At 45.8% G+C, this 24450-nt stretch overlaps 1 protein-coding gene across 3 annotated transcripts in view; it reads left to right on the top strand.

Annotated features, from left to right (window-relative positions):
• The first annotated feature begins 3042 nt into the window (after nucleotides 1–3042).
• The window catches only part of LOC308336831 (E3 ubiquitin-protein ligase RNF38-like), a 43361-nt gene continuing 21953 nt past the window's right edge, over nucleotides 3043–24450 (top strand). The window contains exons 1-3 of one of the 3 annotated variants that reach the window (XM_080794408.1): nucleotides 3043–3139; nucleotides 4463–5239; nucleotides 23076–23137. In XM_080794408.1, coding sequence (XP_080650534.1) covers nucleotides 4567–5239; nucleotides 23076–23137 — 735 coding nt within the window. In that variant the 5' untranslated portion in view covers nucleotides 3043–3139; nucleotides 4463–4566. Of the gene's footprint in view, nucleotides 3140–3637; nucleotides 4033–4462; nucleotides 5240–23075; nucleotides 23138–24450 lie in introns of those variants that run through there. The other 2 variants (XM_080794407.1, XM_080794409.1) reach the window with 2 other exon arrangements.

Raw genomic sequence — 24450 nt, 5'->3', positions numbered from 1 at the left:
TATGGTTACACATTTAGAACAAATTTCACTCAAACAACTAAGGCCTGGTAATTGTGCTCTCCTCCTCTACCATTTTTCAGGTGAAATTGAATTATAGATCAGGACCTCCTCGTGTGATTCACAACACAATTAAGCATGGGCCTTTTTTTCCCTCTCAAACACTGTGGGCCTTGTTCTCTTCATCCACGACGCTATAGCTCATATTTGGATGATCAGTGCTATTCATTCCACCACTTAGACTGGAATCTAATTAGAGCAGAATATCAATATTAAAACACATATCTACCTCCCCCCTCTGCCTCCCTTTAAACCCCCCCCCCCCCTCTCTCTCTCTCTTTGTTTCTCCACTCTCCCCTACAGCTGGTGAGAGTATGGTCTGTGGCTGCCCCTCCCCCAACATTTGAACAAGCCAATAAGGAGAGCACATCAGCAAAATACCCCCCCCCCCCAAAAAAAACCCTCCTTCACCACCCCATCCATCCCCATCCACCATCCCCCAGAGCCGTCTTTCACTCTCTCTCTCTCTCTACACCCCATCCCCCCTTCTTTCTACCCCCCTAACCCACTTACTCATCTTGCCTCACACACCCCCAAACACCCACGAGACACTCCCACCCTATCCCCCCCTCCCCCACCCCCCCACCGCATCTCTTCACCCTGCCTTGCCTCCATCCATCCATCCATTCTCTCTCTCTCTGCACATCTATAGCTTTTACCACTACTCACCCCTTTCCCCACTCACCCCTCCCTCTGCTTTATTACAGAGCCCCCCCCCCCCAACCCCACCGTACAATTATTCTTATCCCAATAATATCCACTCACCCCCCCCCCTCCCTCCCTCCCTCTCTCTCTCTCTCTCTCTTCTGTGGCCTTATCTTATGAATATCGGTAGCACACTGGGTGAAAAATTGATCCTCCCGCAGCCTGTCTGTGGACGCAGCCTGCCACAGCGCATTAGTCCATGTGTGTGTGAGTGCGTGGAAGCATCGCTGCTCGCGGGAGAGACATGGGATGAGAGGAGGGGAGGGGAGGGAGGGATGGGATATTTGCATATCATCAAAGTAGGGAAAGGGAGTGTAATGAGGAGTGTGTGTGTGTGTGTGTGTGTGTGTATGGGAGTGGTTGTGGGTTGGGGTTGAATGTGTGTGAAATGAGAGAACAACACCAAGGGAATAAGGTTTTGAGAGGTGAGATGAACTGGGTTGGGCTTTGTACGCACGCACGCACACACACACACACACACACACACACACACACACACACACACACACACACACACACACACACACACACACACACACACACACACACACTGGTCTACTCATACAATCACTAAATATCTTCACATGCATAACCACGTATAATTATGTGTGTGATGGACCTGTTTAGCCTCTGGTACATTTTTACAGTTTGTATGTCCTAGTGTTCGTGATCATTTTTACAGTTTGTATGTCCTAGTGTTCATGATCATTTTTACAGTTTGTATGTCCTAGTGTTCGTGATCATTTTTACAGTTTGTATGTCCTAGTGTTCGTGATCATTTTTACAGTTTGTATGTCCTAGTGTTCGTGATCATTTTTACAGTTTGTATGTCCTATAGTGTTCGTGATCATTTTTACAGTTTGTATGTCCTAGTGTTCGTGATCATTTTTACAGTTTGTATGTCCTAGTGTTCGTGATCATTTTTACAGTTTGTATGTCCTAGTGTTCATGATCATTTTTACAGTTTGTATGTCCTATAGTGTTCATGATCATTTTTACAGTTTGTAATGTCCTAGTGTTCGTGATCATTTTACAGTTTGTATGTCCTAGTGTTCGTGATCATTTTACAGTTTGTATGTCCTAGTGTTCGTGATCATTTTACAGTTTGTATGTCCTAGTGTTCGTGATCATTTTTACAGTTTGTATGTCCTAGTGTTCGTGATCATTTTGCGAATTGCGTCTCTGGTTTATTTATGAAAGCCAGCCCAGAATATTACACTATTCACGAGGCCTGGCTTTATAGTTTGCACCTCAAATATTAAGTCAAAGGCTATGATGTAGAAAGGCACAAAACTGTAGACAATATTGCCATCATTTTACTATGTTTTATTTTAAGTTAGTGTTTGTAAACAATTGTAAGTATTGCCTTTGTTAAATATTAAATGTTTGTCTGTGTCTGACCCCAGGAAGACTAGCTTTTGTCAAGGCAAAAGCTAATGGGGATCCTTATAAACAATAAACAATCATATACAGTGCTCATTGCTCACTAGTACTCATTGCTCGCTGAAGAGTGTGGGGTTTTTAAGAGTAAAGTAAAACAAATTTCTCAGACACATCCCAGCCAGGCCTATAGGCTATAGATAGAGCCCACTTTACACTCTTGTCATTTTAATTTCCTAGCCTTTTCTCGGAGAGCCCCCCCCCCCCGCCACACACACACACACACACACACACACACACACACACACACACACACACACACACACACACTCTGCAAATCGGTGTTTCGATTTCAGACGTGTGTAACAATATATTTATATATAAAAAACGTGACAGTCCAGAGGAAACAGCTGCATATGGTTACGGTATGGCTGCTGGCATGGTGAGACCTCTGAAATAAATAATTTAAAGGCCCTGCTCCTGCCTCTCTCTCTCTGCTATCCACAGCGCTCGATATTCCAGGCTAAACTAAACGAATTCCGAATCTTGGCATATTATATCCACACTAGTCTAGTCTCACCACCACCAGCAGAAAGAATACACTAGTCTTTTACATTGTGGAACAAACGACGAGGCCGTCTTTAAAAGTTGCTATTCTTCAACGTATTCGATAATAAATGTACTCACCTCGGTGTGTGCGTGTGTGTGTGTGTGTGTGTGTGTGTGTGTGTGTGTAAACACGTTACTGCGCTCTGGGTTCGATGCGTCGAGCCTGGCTGAAGGCAGCGTTGACGGTCTGTCACATTTCACACTGACACCACTGAGCGAACACGCGCTCCGCGCACGCGCGCACACACACTCACACACACAGCTCAAAATATTATCGACGGATCCGAGAGTCAGGAGTTCAGTGTTTAGAGAGAGAGAGAGAGAGCGTGTGTTGTTGGTGGAATGATAGGAAGGCAGCAGGGAGGGAAGTTGTGAAGGTAAGAGTTGTGTGAATGTTTGCTGCTTATTATTATTATTAATTCAACTACCAGTAGTTTCACATGGAGAGACTGAAGCGTTCATTTGATCGGGCGTTCTAATTCTAATCTTTTCTTTGTAATTTGAAAAGGTTGATCACTTTTCTTTACCAGATCCATTCCTCGTTTGTTGTTTTATCTGATTTTTGTCACTCGTTTTTTTTTCTTGCTGCGACGGGAGAAACCTAACCGATGAAACCTATTAAATTAAATGGCTTACACAGTTGAACCACCTCGCCGCCGTGGACTTTAATACGCGTTTTTCCCCAAACACATACAGATGGACCTTATATTTCCTGTTCCCTGTGCATTAGCCCGAGCCGTTTAAAGGGAAGAGAGGCGTGGGTGGACGTGTGTGTGTTGGTGTGTGTGTGTGGGGGGAGGTGGTTGGAGGAGGGGTTCTTCACATAAATAAGGACGTTAATAATACGCAGGAAGGGGGAACTCACTCACTGACTGATCGAGAAGAAACCAAGTTTAAAAGGCTGACAAAGTGCCCCGAAGTTCCCTTAAACTGAACGCGGTGGGACGCGATCGTCGCTGCCGTTTGAGATTGATTGAAGAAGCTCTCTTTTTCTATCGCTTCTCGTGGAGTTGGATCTAAAAAAAAAACTGGATCCTGTTTACCATCGTATGCTATGCTGCTGCTAGCGCTTAGCTAACGCTGCTACCGAGAGAGAGAGGTGGGGGAGAGAGCTTTACGGTCTATGGGAGAGAGAGAGCTTCTTCTGGATGCTTGTGGATTTGAACGGCTTTAAACCACGAGCTTCGTGTGTGTGGAATTGTTGTTGGTGGAACTGGAAACGTGTTGTTATTTATCCAATTTTTCCCGAGCTCGTGTGTGTAAAAGTAAAGTACCTCCAGGGTGAGTGATTATTTTCCTCCACATTCACACAGCGTTGTTACTGTCTCAGTCATACTATATTAGTCAGTGAGTGTCTCATCATCGGTTTCGGGAACTGGGTTGTGTGTGTGTGTGTGTGTGTGTGTGCTGCTCAGTGCTGGCTGGCTGCTAGTTTAGTCAAAGTTCTGGGAAGGGAAGGAAGCACCCCCCTTCCTCCCGTTGATTTACATATCCAAATAAATAAACAAAAGACGTGACTTTAAAAAAAGTTAAAACGTCGTTCCTTTCCGTGTTTCGCGTACTGTAGCCTACTAGTTGGTTTACTTGCTTAATATATATATATATAAAAAAAAAAACCTCGTCCGTCTCGACACATAAACGTGCCTGCTGCTTAATTGGTTAATAATACAATTTAGTAACTCAACTTTTGTGTGTGTGTGTTTTTTAACAGAGTCTAAAGATTATTTTCTGTGAAGAGGAAACGAGAGAGGGGGAAAAAAGGGGGGAGACAGGAGAAGAGAGAAAGAAAAGAGAGAGGAAATCCCCCGAAAGGAAATGCCAATCGCAGCCGCCGGACAACCAAGGACTCAGGAGCCCAGGATCTACCCCCGGCTGGCCGCCGCCAACAACACCCCCGAGCCGGTGGTGGTGGTGCCCAAAGGGGCCGATCTGCTGTTCGACGAGGCGGGGCTGCAGGCTGCAGAGGCGCCGGAGCGGACAGAGTACGGGGCCGGTGGCGCCGCGGCGGCGGAGGGGGGCAGAGTCGCGGGACTCGGGGGCTTCGGTGCTGCTAGCCGGGGCTCCATCACCACCACCACCCCGCCGCATTCCCCTCCCACCACGACCCCCTCGTTCCTCTTTCACCCCCTCCACCATCACCATCAACCCCACCACCACCACCAACACCACCAAATGGCCAGCATGGAGCCCCCGAGGACTCGTTCGCGATCCCGATCAGGGTATTACCAGCAGCAGTACGGCAGTGCTGGGAATGTTATTGCCGGTAGTGGAGTAATGGGATCGAACAACCACCACCATCACCCGCACCACCAACAGCAGCAGCAGCAGCAGCAGCAGGGCAGTGGGTGCGCACCGCTTGGAGCCCACAGCAACTACCAGGAGAGCCACAACCAGCACAGTGGTCGAGCCCCCGGAACCAACGGCTCCTCCGGGGTCCAGAGGCTGTCAGCGGCCCCCGGAGCGCACCACCACCACATCTCAGCAGCAGGTAAATGTCACATTGAGCAGCAGCAGTAACACTGTGTGTGTGTGTGTGTGTGTGTGTGTGTGTACTTCCATTGACCCAGGCAGCCAGGAACATAGTGGCATGTGTTCTGTGACTTCCGTCAGACTTTTTTTACTTGCCTTTTTCTGCTAAACAACGCATACACTGCATAGCGAGAGTATAAGTCAAGCTGTTTTTAATGTGCTGTGCAAGGGGAGGCGACGTCTGATGGCAAGGGGGGTATCATGGTTGGCATGGCAATGGTGTGTGTGTGTGTGTGTGTGTGAGAGAGAGATTAGTTATATACCAATTAGACAGGGTGTTTTATGTGCTTGCCACAGAGCTGCAGCTTGCATGTACATACAGCACCATTAATACATAGTAGGTAAATGAACAACAGCATTGTGTGATGTGGTTAGGCGCTCTATAGCTTTCTAAGCTTGCAGAACTGCTGCTAATAGTTAGCCCCATATAGGGGAATAAGGGACACATGTGACGTGTCTTTTTGTACATTTTATAGCTTTTAATCAAATGGTGACTGGCATTTGCACTAGGCAAAATGTGTGTCTACAAGGTTTTGGTTTAAGTGTGTCTGAATCAAGCACGGTCTGTTTTATTTTCATTACGTACACACAATACTGTGACAGGGGACTACATTACATAAGTTTGATAACTACTGACGCTGTAATTCCTCTGTCATTTCTACAGTTGGGGGGTTTGACAACCCATACTGACATCATTGCATTAATGGTACTAAGCATCTAGTCTACCAAATGCATGTGAAAGAGGGTATAGGCATTGCAACGATGCATGGTCTGCACAGAGCTTCCTGTGTTCGGCATAGAAGAACGCATAATGATTCAAAGAGAGGGACAACCATCGATCCCCAATATTGTTACGATGGAAGAAATCTAAGATCTTGATCTGAATGACGTGCATTGTGAGAGTATCTTTAATAACATTGTAGAGTAGGGTAGAGTTTATTTATTTTGGTCATTAAAACAAATCAATACAGTGCCTGCTTTTTTTTTTTGCAAAAGAAACATTGACCAAAAAGGTGTAGGCTGAAGCCTAAGCTTATAGTGCCTACCCTTCTAACATATAAATAATACAACAAAGCAAACAACAGAAGGGGAAAAAAAACAAACAAACATAACATAAAACAAAAACAAAGACAGACAGGACAATACAGTTAACAGGAACAAGACAAAAAGAACAAAAACAACAAAAAGAACAAAAACAACAAAACAAAACGAGAAAACAAAACGTATCAATGTTTATTTATTGTGTGGCTGCAGTGCAGTGAGCAAAAGACCGTAGAAAGATGGACCACAGTTAACACATTCAGTGGCCAAGACGTCTCCAGACGTCTTTATAATTTCACCCTAGGGTGTCCAGGACGTTTGGGGACATAACTTCTTTCATTGTTTTTGTTTTGTCTCCTTGTGTTTGGCGCATTGCACACTGCCATTCACTTCCTTGTTTACGGCCCGACTCGAGTGGCTCATAACTCTGAATCTACGGCACTCTCCATGGTTTTCATCGAAACGGAAATGTTCTGTCTTTTATTTCTGACTTAACCTAGCATTCTGGCTATAGGAATGCTTCCCATTCACCTGAAGATGATGAACACACGGCTACAAAGCCTTTTAATAATAATAATAATAATAATCACCTGAAGATGATGAACACACGGCTACAAAGCCTTTTAATAATAATAATAATAATCACCTGAAGATGATGAACACACGGCTACAAAGCCTTTTAATAATAATAATAATAATCACCTGAAGATGATGAACACACGGCTACAAAGCCTTTTAATAATAATAATAATAATCACCTGAAGATGATGAACACACGGCTACAAAGCCTTTTAATAATAATAATAATAATCACCTGAAGATGATGAACACACGGCTACAAAGCCCTTTTAATAATAATAATAATAATAATAATAATAATAATCACCTGAAGATGATGAACACACGGCTACAAAGCCTTTTAATAATAATAATAATAATAATCACCTGAAGATGATGAACACACGGCTACAAAGCCTTTTAATAATAATAATAATAATCACCTGAAGATGATGAACACACGGCTACAAAGCCTTTTAATAATAATAATAATAATAATAATCACCTGAAGATGATGAACACACGGCTACAAAGCCTTTTAATAATAATAATAATAATAATAATAATAATCACCTGAAGATGATGAACACACGGCTACAAAGCCTTTTAATAATAATAATAATCACCTGAAGATGATGAACACACGGCTACAAAGCCTTTTGACTTGTGGAATCGGTCGGTCAGCTTGTTTTCAAAGACCAGCCGGTTTCAATGTGCTCTTCTTATACCTGGCAAAGACGGACGTAAAAGAATAATACAATTTATAATCAAAGTCGGTGAAATACCCTGCCTGTCACTGACATTTCTCTGTGTTAAACAAAGGTTTTTTTCCCTTTTTTTTTCAATAATGTTTTTATTGATTTTTTCATTTTATGACAAAGACAAGACAGGAAAAACAAAACAAACAAACAAAAACAGACAGCTCAGCTCAGGCGTGTTGTGGAACAAAGGACACAATTATACACTTATACCAAATAAAAATAAAGTGCAAAAATAATAACAAATGGACACATTTGCAGTTTGGTGCTTGAAAGTTTAGATGGGTTAACAACTCCAAATAAAATAAAATAAAAGATACGCATTATACATACATAGATACATAACAATATCAATCAAGGTTAGTGGCATCACTTCTGTCCAGGAACCCTATGGTCAAGGTGGTAGCTAACTGAGGGCCAACAAATCTCAAATATGGGTCCCATATTTTATAGAAGGTATCTGTGGTGGAGCGTAGTAGGCAGGTTAGGAATTCCAACGGCATGCACTGCATGATTATTTTGTGCCAGTCTTTTTTTGTTGGTGGTTTCTCATTGATCCAGGACAACAGAATATTCTTCCTAGCAGCATAGGTTAAGAGATTAAACAGACGTGTATGGAACTTGTCAACAATCTTGTCATCAGGCAGCCCAAGAATCAAACACATAGGATCAGGTTCAAACTCCATATTAAAGATCTCGTTCAACTGCTGCACGATACCCAACCAGTATCGTTTAATCTTATGACATGACCATATACAGTGAATATAATTACCCTCTTCAGTTTTACACTTAAGACAGAGAGGAGATAGAGTAGGATTCATTTTATGGCGAAGGCTAGGTGAGTGTTAAACAAAGTTAAAAAGTACACGTGCACAATGTGTATTGTACACATCAACCAACACATATAGGGTTGTCTCTTTGTTGACATTTTAAAAATCATATTTGCCATCCCTTTTGCATTATCCAGAAAATTCAAAATAGCGCTCTGACTCGTGATGACTCATTTTTAGCATACTGTACTATTTCTTAGCCTGGGATCCAGCATGCTTGCTCTGCTCAGTATGGGGCTTAGTCTGGGTTTAGTGATAACAGTAGGCCAGGGCTATATCTTGCTTCCTATTGAGCAACTTAAATGTATGCGGTATTGTGTGTGTGTGTGTGTGTGTGTGTGCCTGTGCATGTGCATGCACGTTCACGTTCGTTCTATCGTGAGCAGCCATGAATGGAGACTGAGACTGGAAATACCTGTCTGGTGGAGTGAGTGTCAATGAAAGCCATTTTCCCAGCTATACACACATGTACACACACACACACACACACACACACACACACACACACACACACACACACACACACACACACACACACACACACACACACACACACACACACACACACACACACACACACACAATGCCTCTCCCTGGACTCCCAGGCTGCAGGTTGCCTAGGCAGTGCTTGTGTCATACGTCTAGCTGTGTATAAGCTTGCAGGCCACTGCATGGGAAACCAAGCTGTGTGTGACCAGAGGCCTGGAAAAGGCAGCGAGGAGTGATTTCTTTTAGAGAACGCTTTCCCCAAACGCTGGGAAACAGCTGAGCTTGTTGTAGATCGGCTATTTTCACTATAGTTCAGGTCCCGGGCGAACATCTAATTTCTCTCTTTTGTGTCACGGACGGTGGCGGGCTAAAAGGTTTGGGATAAACCACTGCTTAAGAGAACAGAGAACAATTTCCAAGATTCAAAAGTTTTAGACGCAAAAAGCTAGGAGAAAAGCTTCCCCCATCATGACTTTTCCATAGTTATTGCGGTACCACAACAAGGAGGTTGAACTGTTTTAAATTGTTATATTGGTCCAGGGGTGACGTCACAACTCTGAGTACAACTCTGCCACAGGAGCCTGGCTATGACATGTTATAAGAGCACGAATTGATTGCCAGAATGGCTGTATTGTATTTCCATCCAAATGGATTTCGATCCGGGCGAGGGAGGGAGGACGGACGAGGAGGAGGAGGAGGAGGAGGAGGAGGAGGAGGAGGAGGACGACTGGCTAGGGAACACACACACACACACACTCACACTCACACTCACACTCACACACACACACTGTGTGGTTCGGTCAAAGACTGGCAAACTCGCCACGGGGGAAGAGCGTTGATACTGCAGGAGGAGAAGCGATGTACAGTGTGTCCATGTTTGTACTACTGTGTGTGTGTGTGTGTGTACTGTGTAGGAACACCGTTTAAGATAAGAATGTCAGACTGCAGCGAAAGTACAGAATCGTCAAAACTATCGTAGCCCACGCTTTTGGGTGACACTAAAGAGGAGACCGCGCCTCGCTCCCTCCCTCCCTCCCTCCCTCCCTCCCTCCCTCCCTCCCTCGGTCGGTGGGTTTACTGGGAGTGAGGCAGTGTTGTCTTGTCATCACAGCCATAGATTAGACTCATAGGTCTAATGAATGATGCTTGAATAATATCCCCTCCTGACAAGAACCAAGCAGCTGTCTGGCTAGGCTTCTACCCTGCACTACACACTGTTATGAATAAGGCTTCACCCTGCTCTACACACCGTTATGGATAAAAGGCAGCCCCCTTATTGCCTCTTGCTAAAGTGGGCCGTGCTTGTCTTGAAAGAGGGAGAGAGAGAGAGAGAGAAGGAGATCAGATGCCCGGTGTATTTTTCCCACGCCAGTCACCTGCATCCTGCATTGGTTCATTTCGTCGGCCATGAAAGCTAATGATGTCGTGTCCCCCCCCCCATCTCCCCAGAGCCATAAGACAGAGTTAGGACAACTCCATTCACCTCACGGGGCCAGCTGGCTCTTAATTCTACATAGACTTCTGTTGGTTAGTTTGTCCCTTCAAAAGTTTACGGAGTGCATTGGAGACTATGGGCTCGCGCGAGTACATGAACCATGTGGCCAGGCTGTTTTCTGCCCCCTCAATGTCGTGGGGGTGGGGGAAGAGGGAGAGGGAGAGGGAGAGGGAGAGAGAATGCCCCCGAAAGTTCTGAAATTTAGATTGTGTCTACAAAACTGGGCCATGATGGTGCATAAGCAAACTTTTTTTTCTTCTTTTCGACCAGTTCCTTTCCCCTCCATCAGGCGCCCCGGCTGGTCAGGGGGAGGTAGTTTAGAGACCAGGATTACTGCATGTTTTTTGTGAGGGTACCTACCCTAGAGGACACGGGGAGAACATGCAAACTCAAAACAGAAAGGCCCTTTCGCCAACCCTGCCTCGGGTATGGGCACTGATGACACAGAGGAGAGAACACGCCGCCAGCGCCCTAGCGTCCCCGGCGGGAATCGAACATAAGCTAAATTCTAATAAATATCTAATAGTGTTAAATGCGAACATAAAGCCAAATTATCAAGGGGGGGGATGTACATCCCTGAGTGTTAATTTGTCCATTTGACCCCTGGTTTCATTGATACAATCTGAGTTGGACAACACTGGGGATTTTAACCAATTCTGGGCAGGAACCCCTGTTGGTGTTTTAAGCGTTATGTTATGCTTTAGCTATTGAAAAATAGCAGACCTACAAGCTCATAGCACGCCACCGAGTGGTGCGCTACGAGCTTGTAGGTCTGCTATTTTAAAAAGAAAAGTGAAAATGTGCCGCAAATCTTTGAATATTCTTTCAGAGCGAACGTTTTCAACTCAAACCTTTGCACCTGGGAGGTCCCTCACCTGGAACAACATATTTTCAGATGGTGATCGGCGGACAAATACAGATTATTCTGGGGGTCCTTGCCATGAAATAGTTTGAGAACCACTGACATACAGAAACATAGGGTTTTTCAGAAAACTGTCAGGATGTAGAAGACATTTGTAGAATCTGGTCAGTCCAAAATGGGTTAATCCATTTAGGGCGGGAACCCCTTTTGGTGTAAGCATTATGCTATGCTTTAGCTATTGCTTTTAAATTGAAGAACCACTGACATAGAAACATAGCTTTTTCAGAAAACTGTCAGGATGTAGAAGACATTTGCAGAATCTGATCTCAGGTCAGAATGTGTTAATGTACATGTTGTTGTTACAGACTGAACCCTTGGTATATCCTGTCCTTGCGGTTTTGGGACCCCCCCCCCCCCCCCTTAACCCCTTCCTCTCTGTCCATCTCCTCCCAGGCCTTTGTGCAATAGCGGCAGTTAAAAATCAATGTAACTCTTTGAGAGTGTGCAGATAGATGTAAGGGTTCATTTGGTTACTGCATGGAGGAATTCACTCACGGTGTACCCTTTCCTTTTTTGTCTTAAAGTGCTCTTAATTTCTTCTCCCCCTTCTTGCCTTTTGTCTCATCTCCCCGGCAACCATCTTTGCATTTGTAGTGAAAGCTTTTATTTCCCATTTTTTTACTACTACAAAATGTACTGTGGAACTCGACAAATTAGGTCAATAAAATGACCAAAATGCTACGGTGGTCAGCTGAAGAAGACGGTATATATTTTGCTCCCGCAAACGTATGTTTACTTAAGCCATTTTGGGCGGGAACCCCTTTTGGTGTTAGCATTACGTTGTGCTTTAGCTATTGAAAAATAGCAGATCTACAAGCTCATAGCGTGCCACCGAGTGGCGCGCTACGAGCTTGTAGGTCTGCTATTTTTTTGAAAAATCGAAGAACGACTGACATAGAAACATAGCTTTTTCAGAAAACTGTCATTTTCAAACAGACATTTTTATAATCTGATCTCAGGTCAGAATTGGTTAAGCGGTAACTGTTAATGTTTCAAGCCTCGAGGTCTGAAGGAGAGCCTGGTCGGCTCGTACTGTACATACGTCTAAAAGCATCCTTTCGTGTGCGGACTCTTTCTAATTATTTTAATGTATACTATTTTTGCTCCAGCAGCACTCGGCAAACAGTAGGTTTTGGATGTCTTTTGGCTATTTTTCCCCAGCCTGTCTTTGTCAGCAGAAGAAGAGAAGACCAGCCTAAACGGGGAAGAGACAGAGAGAGAGAGAGAGAGAGTGAGAGAGAGTCACCTCATAATTGCCCCCCAAAAAACTCCCTAATGCCATTTCTGTAAAGTGAGACCTTGAGACGGAGGAGCCAGGGGAAGGTGAGAGTCAGTGAAGCCTAGGAGAGGAAAAGTGTGGAGTGGAGGGAGGTCATGATGTCAGTGAGAGAATTAGTGAGTGTGCAAAAAACGGAAACGACAGGGAGGAAGGGGGGGCTCTAGAGAGAGGGGGGGGGGCGGAGGTAGGGAAGGGCGGCATATTTCCGTGAACATTTGGGGTTAGTCGAGCCAGGAAGAGGACGTGGGGGAGATGGAGGGAGCGAGATACAGAGGTGAGAGAGGGAGGGAGAATGATTAGGTGGTGGTGGTGGTGGGTGGAGGCCGGGGCCTGTTAAAGCAAGACCAGGAAGTTGGTGAGTGGGTGTCAGGGACTTATTGGACTAAGACTGATGGTGGGTGGGGATGGTCTGCTCTCCGTGAAGAAGGAGCACAGAGTGAGCGAAGGACCGATGGACAGCACACACACGCACACACACACACACACACACACGCACACTCACGCACGGTGTGGAAAGAAATGGAGGAATTAAGACTATAGCCGACCGAGGCCATAAATGTGAGTGTAGGGAAAGTGAGGTTTCTGATGCCTGGTCTGAGGGAGAGAGAGAGAGAGAGAGAGAGGGCGTGCTCCCCTCCTCTCCTCCGGCTGTTTGGCACCCGTCCCTCTGCTTTCCCTATTGATGAGATGGTTCTCACCACAGCCAGTGGAACAGACCACACTGATCTCACCCTCCCTCCCTCTCCTCCCTCCCCCTCCACACACCCTCCTGCTCTCTCTCCTTCCCTCTCTTTTCTTTTTGGAATCCCAAGAGTTATTTTTTTCTGTCAACTCAACAGTCTGCGTGACGTCCAGCGTCTGCTTGTCTTGTTGTTGTTACAACACGGCCTCCTCTTCTCACTCCTTCCTCTTCCCCTTATTCTCAGGCGTTGTCTGGTGTAGTCTTATGTTGTAACCGTTATGCAAAGTGAAGTGCGTGACTGCGTGTGTGCGTGACTGTGTGTGAGTGACTGTGTGTTTGTGTGCGTCTGTGCGTGACTGTGTATGCGAGCGTGCGTGTGTGACTGCGTGACTGTGTGTGTGCGTCTGTGCGTGACTGTGTGCGTCTGTGCGTGACTGTGTGTGTGCGAGCGTGCGTGACTGTGTGTGTGTGTATACGTCTGTGTGTCACCCCTGTGCTTTGGGAGCCCCGCTGTGCGGTGGTGTTGTGTTGTTGGATCATGGAAGTAGTGAATAAGTCTCTTGTGGTTCCACACAATGTTGTGGACACGACACCCGTCGACACAAAGCAACGTGTTTGTGTTGACGGTAAAAACTGGCCGTTCATTCAACACGAGCCCCCCGCGGACACCGAAGAGAGAGACGACCAGTTGGTTAATAATTCTCAGGTCTAGAACGGTTTTGCATTTCAAAGGAGGATTTGTGTGGGGATGTGATCCACACACACTGGGGCCCGGCAGAGATAATGATACAGTGTGGTATTATGTATTATCAGCTGATAATCACAGTCCTTTCATTACAACCACATGGAGTTGGAGTTTCCTTTCAGGGAAAGAGAGCTGGCATCTTAATAAAGGGACCACGCATGCACTTTTTCAGCAGTACACTGCTTAACAAACGCACGCACGCGCACACAAGCACGCACGCACACACATTGAGAGTGTGTGTGTGTGTGTGTGTGTGAGAGCTCGCCAGTACATCCACAGTGTCGTGCTCACTGCAGCAATGCATTGCATACATACATTAATGCAGGCCTGTGAGGTAATGCCTGCTGTGGATAATAGCCTTTCTCAACTGAGTATTATTGAATCGGCCAAAGAATGTTTACTTTAGGAAATCAAGCCATATATATATATATATATATATATATATATATAGAGCTTTTCATATATTCAGTGAATCAGCTCTCGTACCGTTGGCCCCAACGACCAACACAGCAGACGGAACCCGTGTATTGGCCCGTCTGCCTCCAGCGGTTTAGAACGCCTCTCTACTGTTATGAAGTATAAGGATGGGTTGTAGTGATCAAACAGTGCAGTAATAATACTGTTATGAAGTATAAGGATGGATTGTAGTGATCAAACAGTGCAGTAATAATACTGTTATGAAGTATAAGGATGGGTTGTAGTGATCAAACAGTGCAGTAATAATACTGTTATGAAGTATAAGGATGGGTTGTAGTGATCAAACAGTGCAGTAATAATACTGTTATGAAGTATAAGGATGGATTGTAGTGATCAAACAGTGCAGTAATAATACTGTTATGAAGTATAAGGATGGGTTGTAGTGATCAAACAGTGCAGTAATAATACTGTTATGAAGTATAAGGATGGGTTGTAGTGATCAAACAGTGCAGTAATAATAATACCAGGCCCTTCTGTCAACCACTGATATTGACATACGGTAACACACACACACACACACACACACACACACACACACACACACACACACACACACACACACACACGGACATGCACTTTATGACATAAGCTAGTCCATTACACGCATGCACACACACACACACACACACACACACGTGTGTGACTGTGTGCGCTTCACTGAGGCAGCAGAAGGAGTGAAGCACTATGAAGTGTAAAGGTCTGCTTTTGTGTGCACGTGCTGTGCAGCATGTGAGTGTGTGTGTGTGTGGGGGGGGGGGGGGGGGGGGCTTGTTTACTTGCTGCCTGGGTGGGCTGGGAGCTGGATGAGCTCTGACACACACACACACAGTCACACAGGGACACAGTCACACAGTCACACAGTCACACAGTGACACAGTGACACACACACACACACACACACACACACACACACACACACACACACACAGTCACACAGTGACACACACACACACACTCACACAGTGACACACACACACACACACACACACAGTCACACAGTCACACAGTGTCACACACACACACACACACACACACACACACACACACACACACACACACAGTCACACAGTGACACAGTGACACAGTCACACAGTCACACAGTGACACACACACAGTCACACAGTCACACAGTGACACACAGTCACACACACACACACACACACACACACACAACACACACACCACGGTGTCACCCGCTCCTTGTGTAAGTGCAGCCCGTGGAGACGATGGCCAAAAGGTAGAACAGAAAAGGGAAGCCTAGCAGAAAACAGTCGGTTAGTAAGTGGAGCAAACATGTGGATCCGTTTGGACATCATTTACAGAGAACAGGACGTGTGTGTGTGTGTGTGTGTGTGTGTGTGTGTGTGTGTGTGTGTGTGTGTGTGTGTGTGTGTGTGTGTGTGTGTGTGTGTGTGTGTGTGTGTGTGTGTGTGTGTGTGTGTGTGTGTGTGTGTGTGTGTGTGTGTGTGTGTGTGTGTGTGTGTGTGTGTGTGTGGTTCTGCTGATAATGAAAGATGCAGAGGTGATGTTCTAATCTACGTGTTCCCATCTGTTGCTCCAGGGGGGCTGGGTGAGAGAGAGAGAGAGAGGGTGATAGAGAGAGGTTCACTGGGCTGGTGAAGGCATGCATCAATGCATGGTGTGACATGGAGAGGGGAAGTGAGAAAGGAGAAGTGTGGAGGAGATAAGGAGGGAAGGAGGGAGGGAGGGAGGGAGGGGGGGGGGGGCAGATATGAGCACATATACAATATGAACCTCATACACATGCTCTACCACTGAGTGTTCTGTTTCCCACTTAACCCATTTTGACCTGAGATCAGATTCTAAAAATGTCTGTTCGAAAATGACAGTTTTCTGAAAAAGCTATGTTTCTACGTCGGTCGTTCTTCGATTTTTCAAAAATAGCAGACCTACAAGCTCGTAGCGCGCCACCGAGTGGCGCGCCACGAGCTTGTAGATCTGCTATTTTTCAACAGCTAAAGCATAACGTAATGCTAACACCAAAAGGGGTTCCCGCTCAAAATGGGTTAACGCATAGTTAAGACCCGAGAACAGATTCTAAAAATGTCTTCTCGAATCCTGACAGTTTTATGAAAGACCATATGTTTCTATATATGTCAGTTGTGTGTTCTGTTGCTCACCTTTTTCATGTCAAGGACCCCAGAATTATATGTATTTGGCTGCGGACCCCCATCTGAAAAGCTGTTGTTCCAGGGACCCCCCCTCCCCCCCCGCCGACCCGAGATTTGCGCCACATTTTCACGATTCCCCCAAAATGGCAGATCTACAAGCTTGTAGCACGGCACTCTACCCTTATGGGTCTGTAACTCTGAGAGTGTACAAATGTACACTCTCAGAGTTAAATGAGCATTGATATGAATATAAACTGTAGGTCCCAGAGATGTAAATGCCATTAAATGTGTGAATTTGGGGGTCCTTTGGGAGGCAGTGTGTTAGGACCATGTAATGACCAGGCAGCACAACATGCATGTTTCTGTGTGTTAGGATCATGTAATGACCAGGCAGCACAACATGTATGTTTCTGTGTGTTAGGATCATGTAATGACCAGGCAGCGCAACATGCATGTTTCTGTGGGTTAGGATCATGTAATGACCAGGCAGCGCAACATGCATGTTTCTGTGGGTTAGGATCATGTAATGACCAGGCAGCGCAACATACATGTTTCTGTGGGTTAGGATCATGTAATGACCAGGCAGCTCAACATGCATGTTTCAGTGTGTTAGGATCATGTAATGACCAGGCAGCACAACATGCATGTTTCTTTGAAGCCTCTCCTGTTGCCAGCGTGGTGTTGGCTGCCTGCGTTCTGCAGTAGGGCTGTGAAATGTGCTGGAACATGTGTTCAGGGGGGTGGAGGGGGGGGCTGACGTGATGACTGCACGTGTGTATGTTTCTGCATGTGTGTTTCGGCATGTGTGTGTGTTTCTTTCTGCGCATGTGTGTGTGTTTCTGCATGCGTGTGTGTTTCTGTGTATGTGTTTCTGCATGTGTGTGTGTTTCTGCATGCGTGTGTGTTTCTGTGTATGTGTTTCTGCATGTGTGTGTGTTTCTTTCTGCGCATGTGTGTGTGTTTCTGCATGCGTGTGTGTTTCTACATGCGTGTGTGTTTCTGTGTATGTGTTTCTGCATGTGTGTGTGTTTCTACATGCGTGTGTGTTTCTGCGTGTGTCTGTGTTTCTGCATGTATGTGTTTCTGCGTGTGTGTGTGTGTGTATGAGTGAGTGTGTTTGTGTTTCTGAGTGTGTATATGTTTCTGCATGTGTGTGTGTGTGTGTGTATGAGTGAGTGTGTTTGTGTTTCTGAGTGTGTGTGTTTCTGCATGTGTGTGTGTTTCTGTGTGTGTTTCTGTATGTTTGTGTGTTTCTGTGTGTGTGTTTCTGCGTGTGTATGTTTCTGTGTGTGTTTCTGCATGTGCGTATGTTTATGTGTGTGTTTCTGTGTGTGCGTACTGCGTATGTTTCACAGATATACATAAGCTATAGGCTACATTCTAACTCTGCTCTCTGTCTCTCTGTTGTAAAATAGGCATTTTTGCCACAATTGGGAACAATTGATAAACAAGTTGTTTTTCTGTCAGATTGAGCTGTTTGTGTTGTTGTATACCTATGACGGCGTTAAGCTGTATCGGTCACTCCTTTCCCATCTGTTTGTCTCTCTATCCTGTCCATCCATGGCTGCCTGTGTCAATAGAATTATCTGTCAATCCCTTATCTGTCCATCTCTTCAGGATTAATGTTTTGAGGCAGAGGGAGAGAGAGATAAAGGCCGAACAAGAAGACATGAGAAGGGAGATATGCAGACGGAGAGACAGGGAGAGATACAGGTGGAGAGATACAGAGAGAGAGAGAGAGAGAGAGAGAGAGAGATACAGGTGAAGAGATGGAGGCAGAGGGCTAGCGCAGTTGAGATGGAGATGGGAGATGGGAGGAGGGAGAGAGAATCAGGCACACAGAGAGAGAGAGAGAGAGAGAGAGATAGAGGCAGATGGAGAGCGAGATATGGGCAGGAGAGGGAGAGATGGCTAGAGAGAGGATTTGATGAAGTGAGGTTTGTGGTGGGCAGGGGGAGACGTTCTGATAAGGGAAAGCAAGGCGATGTGGATGGAGGCACACACACACACACACACGCACACACAGGAAGAGAGGGACAGGCCAGCAGATAGGGAGAGGGGTTGGAGGGAGGGGGTGTTGATGAAGTGATGGAGAGTGTGAGGAAGGGAGGGAGGGTGGAGGAGGTGTGAGTACGTGGAGAGAGGGATGAGAGGGAGGGGAGGAGGTGGAGGAGGTGTGGGTACGTGGAGAGAGGGAGGGGAGGAGGAGGAGGAGAAGGTGGAGGAAATGGATAGAAATAGCTGATGCACTCTCAGGCTTACAGGAAATCAATAGCAGTCAAGAGGGGAAGCCGCAACCCCCACCCTGCTCTCCCTCTCCCTCCCTCTCTCTCTCTCTCTCTCTCTCTCCCTCTCTCTCCCTCTCTCTCTCTCTCTCTCTCACTCCTCTTCCCTGTTCTCCGATCACGTCTCATTCCTCCTCCATCCTCCTCCGTTCTCATTCTCTTCTCATCTCTCACCCTCTTCACATCTTCCTCCTCCTTCCTCTTCCTTCCACTTCCTCCTCCCCCCCCCCCTCCACACCCCCCCCCCCATTCCCAGATGAATTCCCCTCTCCTCCCATTCTCTCTCTCTCTCTTCTTTCACTCTGTTCTTCCAGTCCCTGGTCGGTCGGTCGGTCGCTCCTTTTTTATTTATAAATCATTAAAATTAATTCTCTTAAAAGTCATCTTGTCTTCTTACTTAAACGCCCCCTCCCCCCCACCACCACTATGCCTGTCACGTGTTCCTCTGTACCTCCCATTTCTCTGGGATATAATGAACCCAAACCATATGGTTTTGTTTGGGTCCATTTCTTTTTACACTCCTTAACCCTTGGCATGCCGATTTTGGCCACGTCTTAAAGTTAATATAGATGAACATTTGCCAAAAAGCAAATAGCCGATCTACAAGCTCACGTCCAGAAGTCTATAGATCCCTGAGACACAGCGGTTGATTAGGCATACAGGGGGTTTTAAGACCCTGAGACACAGGGGTTGATTAGGCATACAGGGGGTTTTAAGTGGTTAAATGCGGAACATTTTGCGGCGTGTTTGTGTTACCAATACAGATCGTTTTGTCCCATTATCGTGTGTGTGTGTGTGTGTCCGTCCCTCGAGAATTCTCTTCTTCAACCTGGACACTACTACCTATTAGCTGTGTTGTACACACACACACACACACACACACACACACACACACACACACACACACACACACACACACACACACACACACACACCTCCCTCTGAAGCACTGTGTGCATCTTGTCTCGTGAGCGGTCGTAGCAAGGCCTAACCTAAACCTCTTGTCTTTTCTACCACATAAAACACCAGCCTTCATTTTCTGGGGGTGAGAAAAAGAACGCGTCGCAACGTGTTGTGTTGTGTGAGCTCGCCGGTCGGCCATTTTCGGCAAAGCGATTTGAACGTAGAGGGGGGAGGGGGGAGGGGGGGGGGGAGGAGAAAGCCCAAGTACAGAGCCCTGGGGGAGCTTCACCGGTCAATGATGTATATAGCAGGGTTTAAGTGTTTAACCCATTCTGGACCAGAACCCCTTTTTTGGTGTTTTAAGCCTTATGTTATACTTTAGCTATTGGAAAATAGGGGGGTCCCTGGAAAAACATATCTTCAGATGGGGGTCGGCTGCCAAAATACAGATGATTCTGAGGGTCCTTGACATGAAAAAGGTTGAGCTTTTTGTCCACTGACATAGAAACATACGTTTTTCAGAAAGCTTTTAGGATTTCGAAGACATTTTTGTAGAATGTTATTTCAGGTCTAAATGGTCTCTAGATAGAGCGTAGCGCTGGCAGAACGGCGAGCAGCGTGCCTCTGTCTGTATCGCAGCCTTTCAGTCTTCTGCAGCGGCTGAAACCAAATTCCACACGGGCTAAACATCCTTAAACCTGTCCTGTGGCTTCTCTTCTCCTGTGTTGGCCTGCATGCCGGCTGTCTATAGAGAGCTGAGAATGACTCTCCTCTGACTCTTATTCGCCTCCCGGAGTCTCCTTGACAATGAGGCGAGGAGCGCCGCCAGCTCATTCAAGGAGGAAGGGGCCCGGTTTTTATTTATTTATTGTATTTTTGGGGCCCATTGTGTGACAGGCCAGCTCATGAACCACTATTCTGTACTTGAGCTTCTTCAATGCCTCACCGATGTACCGTTCCAAATCAAATTTTAGCTTTTCTTTTTTGCCCATTCCACCACGTTAACAGTATTAAGCTTTACTTGGCAAAACATTTTACAATACCTTTTTTTATTTTTGCATACTCTTCTTAGGCCCTACTGTGGGATTGGTGATGCGAGAGGGAGAAGGATGGTTTCAGTCCTGAGAGATTCAGTTGTGAAAATATTTTTCCCTCCTCCTGTCTGTCTGTCTGTCTGTCCCTTTCTCTCTCTGTCTGTCTGTCTGTCTGTCCCTTACTCTCTCTGTCTGTCTGTCTGTCTGCCTCTCTTTTACTCTCTCTGTCTGTCTGTCTGCCTCTCTTTTACTCTCTCTGTCTGTCTGTCTCTCTTTTACTCTCTCTCTGTCTGTCTGTCTCTCTTTTACTCTCTCTCTGTCTGTCTGTCTCTCTTTACTCTCTCTAAACAACAGACACACTGACTCTTTGTTGTCGTCACTCACAGATCCTCTTCAAAGAAAGGAGCTGTGAGCAGGAGGAGAAAAAAAAAGAAAAATCTAAACAAACCGCTGACAGGAGAGAATGCTATTAAAAAAAGGCTGTATGCATCTCTCTCTACCTAAGCGTCCATGTAGAGTGATGGTAGTAGGACTATAGGAGGAGGAGTGCCCTAGGGGGATTCTTGCAGCACACTATGGAAGCCAAGGCTAGATAAGATAGACCGCTGTCTGTCTGTCTCTCTGCCTGCCGCCACCATCTGTGGTCGCTGACGTCCGATCCGCGGGAAAAACGCTGCTATACTTCCCGACAAACGAAAGGGGGGGGGGGAAAACAAAAAAACAACCCCAAATGGAATTGAAGATAAGAAGATGAAAGGATAGCCGCGCGCGGCCATGAAAAACAAAAAAGAAAAAGTCTTAGTGGCGATGCAAGCATCATCAGAAAGCTCCTCTAATCCAGGATTACTGTGTTTACTCTGTGTGTGTGTGCGCGTGTGTGTGTGTGTGTGTGTGTGTGTGTGTGTGTGTGTTCTCAAGCCTCTGATGTTGAGAGACAAGACAATACCATATGTATTTCACTCAGGCTGCTTTTGTTGTGTTTTGCTCTCTTTCACAGTCTCTCGCGGACACCTTTTCACCCCCCCGTCTGTCACGAACATTCTGTTTTTTTTTCTCAATTGTTGCTGGACGACAACAACAATAACAAAGGGATTAAATGTATGTGGATCAAGGCAACAAACAGTGGCCAGAATATTAGTAATACATACTAGCTAGTTTCTACCCTTCCTCACAGAACAGTTTTGATTGATGTGGGTCTTGTCGAGATCAATATCGGACCGTACCATCATCAAATCAAATCAAACTTTATTTATATAGCACGTTTAAAACAACAGAAGTGCTGTACAGGCTGAAATAAGCACAGCATCACCAGTGCCCATCGGCGCACAGAAAAGGCAGTGTTCCCTCATCAGTGCCCATACCCAAGGTGGGGTTGGTCGAAAGGGCCTTTCTGTGTGGAGTTTGCATGTTCTCCCCGTGTCCCCTATAGGGTAGGTAGTGGTACCCTCAAAAAAATTGTGATTTTTTAATAATCATTTATTTTTAAAGATTTGTTTTTAGGGGCTTATAGACAGTATAGAGAGAGACAGGACGAATGGGGAGTGACACACGGCAAAGGCCGTCGGGACCAGGAGTCGAACCCGCAGCACGCCGTCAGGGTGGCTTAGCAGCCTATGTGTGGACGGTTGAGCTAACCGCCCGGGAAATAAGGACATAATGAATGAAAAGATTTACTTTTGGCTACTTTTAGGCTATTTTTCAGATATGAGAGCGTAGTAACTAGAGAGACAGGAAACCAAGGCCAGGGAGAGGAGAGACAGTGCTCTGAAGGCACATAACAGTCTCTGCACTGTGACCAAATGTCCATAATTTAATGTAATGAACGGTAAGCTAGTCCACAAGTCGACTCGTCATTTTCAGTTTGATTGTTAAAGCGTCGTCTGAGCTTTAGGATGTCGAAATTGGGGGTGTTTTTTTTGTTGGGAGTAGCCAGCCAGCCTCCTCTGTGGGTTCTTGGATAAGAATGTGTGTGGTTGCCAGGTTGGTATAATATACTTCTGTAAGTCCCGTCCATTGTAGACCAGACTATATGGTTCCCAGGTCGGTCAGGCTTACAGTAACATTCCAACCACCAGGTCTTAAAGTGTGAATAGAAGCAGTAGTAGTCATGATGTCAGATCTGGCGTGTGACTGATCCTCTTGTTCTGTGCTTCTCCTCCGCATAGGAGCCATGGGAGGAGCTTACCACTGTCACCCTGACCGCACGTACGGGGAGGAGAGCGACAAGGTAACGCACGCACACACACACACACACACACACACACATACACACACACACACACGCACGCACACACACACACACACACACACACACACACACACACACGCACGCACACGCACAGGCTACACTGCGTTTATTTTGTCTTAAAAACACATGCACACTCCACAGAATAGACCTTTCAATTCATTGATGACTGCACATAAATCTAGTATAGAGAGACTGCATGGAATCAAAGTGACTGACCAGGGTCACGGCCTCACTCGAATATTAGAAGAAGAAGCACGCACGCACACACATACACACACCCTTACTGTTGTTTCCTAGGGTGTGTATGACATACTCAGAATGTGATTTTCATGTTTCCACCCTGAAGTCATAGCTCTCTTTAAACAGAAGAGGAGTTGTGTTGCAGCATGAAAAATATGACGTGCCGCCCGGGCGGATGGTTCTGTGATCCTCTCAAACTCCTGTAAACCAGTTGATAGAGATTATTACCCAACTCAGAATATACAGTTATAGCCCTGTTTCACTTATTATTATTAATTATCATTATTCTTTTAGCCCCACTAGTGGTGGGGGCTGTAAGGATGTATGTTGGTCCAGGTATTAGTGGTGGGGGCTGTAAGGATGTATGTTGGTCCAGGTATTAGTGGTGGGGGCTGTAAGGATGTATGTTGGTCCAGGTATTAGTGGTGGGGGCTGTAAGGATGTATGTTGGTGGTCCAGGTATTAGTGGTGGGGGCTGTAAGGATGTATGTTGGTCCAGGTATTAGTGGTGGGGGCTGTAAGGATGTATGTTGGTGGTCCAGGTATTAGTGGTGGGGGCTGTAAGGATGTATGTTATGTTGGTCCAGGTATTAGTGGTGGGGGCTGTAAGGATGTATGTTATGTTGGTCCAGGTATTGCATTCACACACATAATAAAGTAGTGTGGGCTTTTTATAGACGTGTCTTGTTTTACAAGAATAATAGCGATAAATGCAACAGGAAACCTGGTATTATTCAAGTGCTGTTGATTAGTGTTGTGGTGTTGTTTTAATTTTTAAATGTTGCCAACTGTTAACAATACATAAATTAGCCCTGGGGGATTTTATACTGTGTACGGTAGTATGAAGGTTGCAAAGTACATCACCACCCCAAGTCCTATATGCCCATCCAGCCAGGGGATCATGGGATAGTGAGACATGACATGACCTTAGCATTTCCGGGGGTCCTGACTCCCCCCAGCCCAAAAACGTTGATAACACCTCCTGTGCTTCGAAATAATCGATATAGACATTGTTGTCACAAGAGCACATATATACTGTATATATACAGTAT

Source organism: Protomyctophum bolini (assembly GCF_963924005.1).
Source record: "Protomyctophum bolini genome assembly, chromosome: 3".
NCBI lineage: Eukaryota > Metazoa > Chordata > Actinopteri > Myctophiformes > Myctophidae > Protomyctophum > Protomyctophum bolini.
This window is presented reverse-complemented; position numbering and strand designations above follow the sequence as displayed.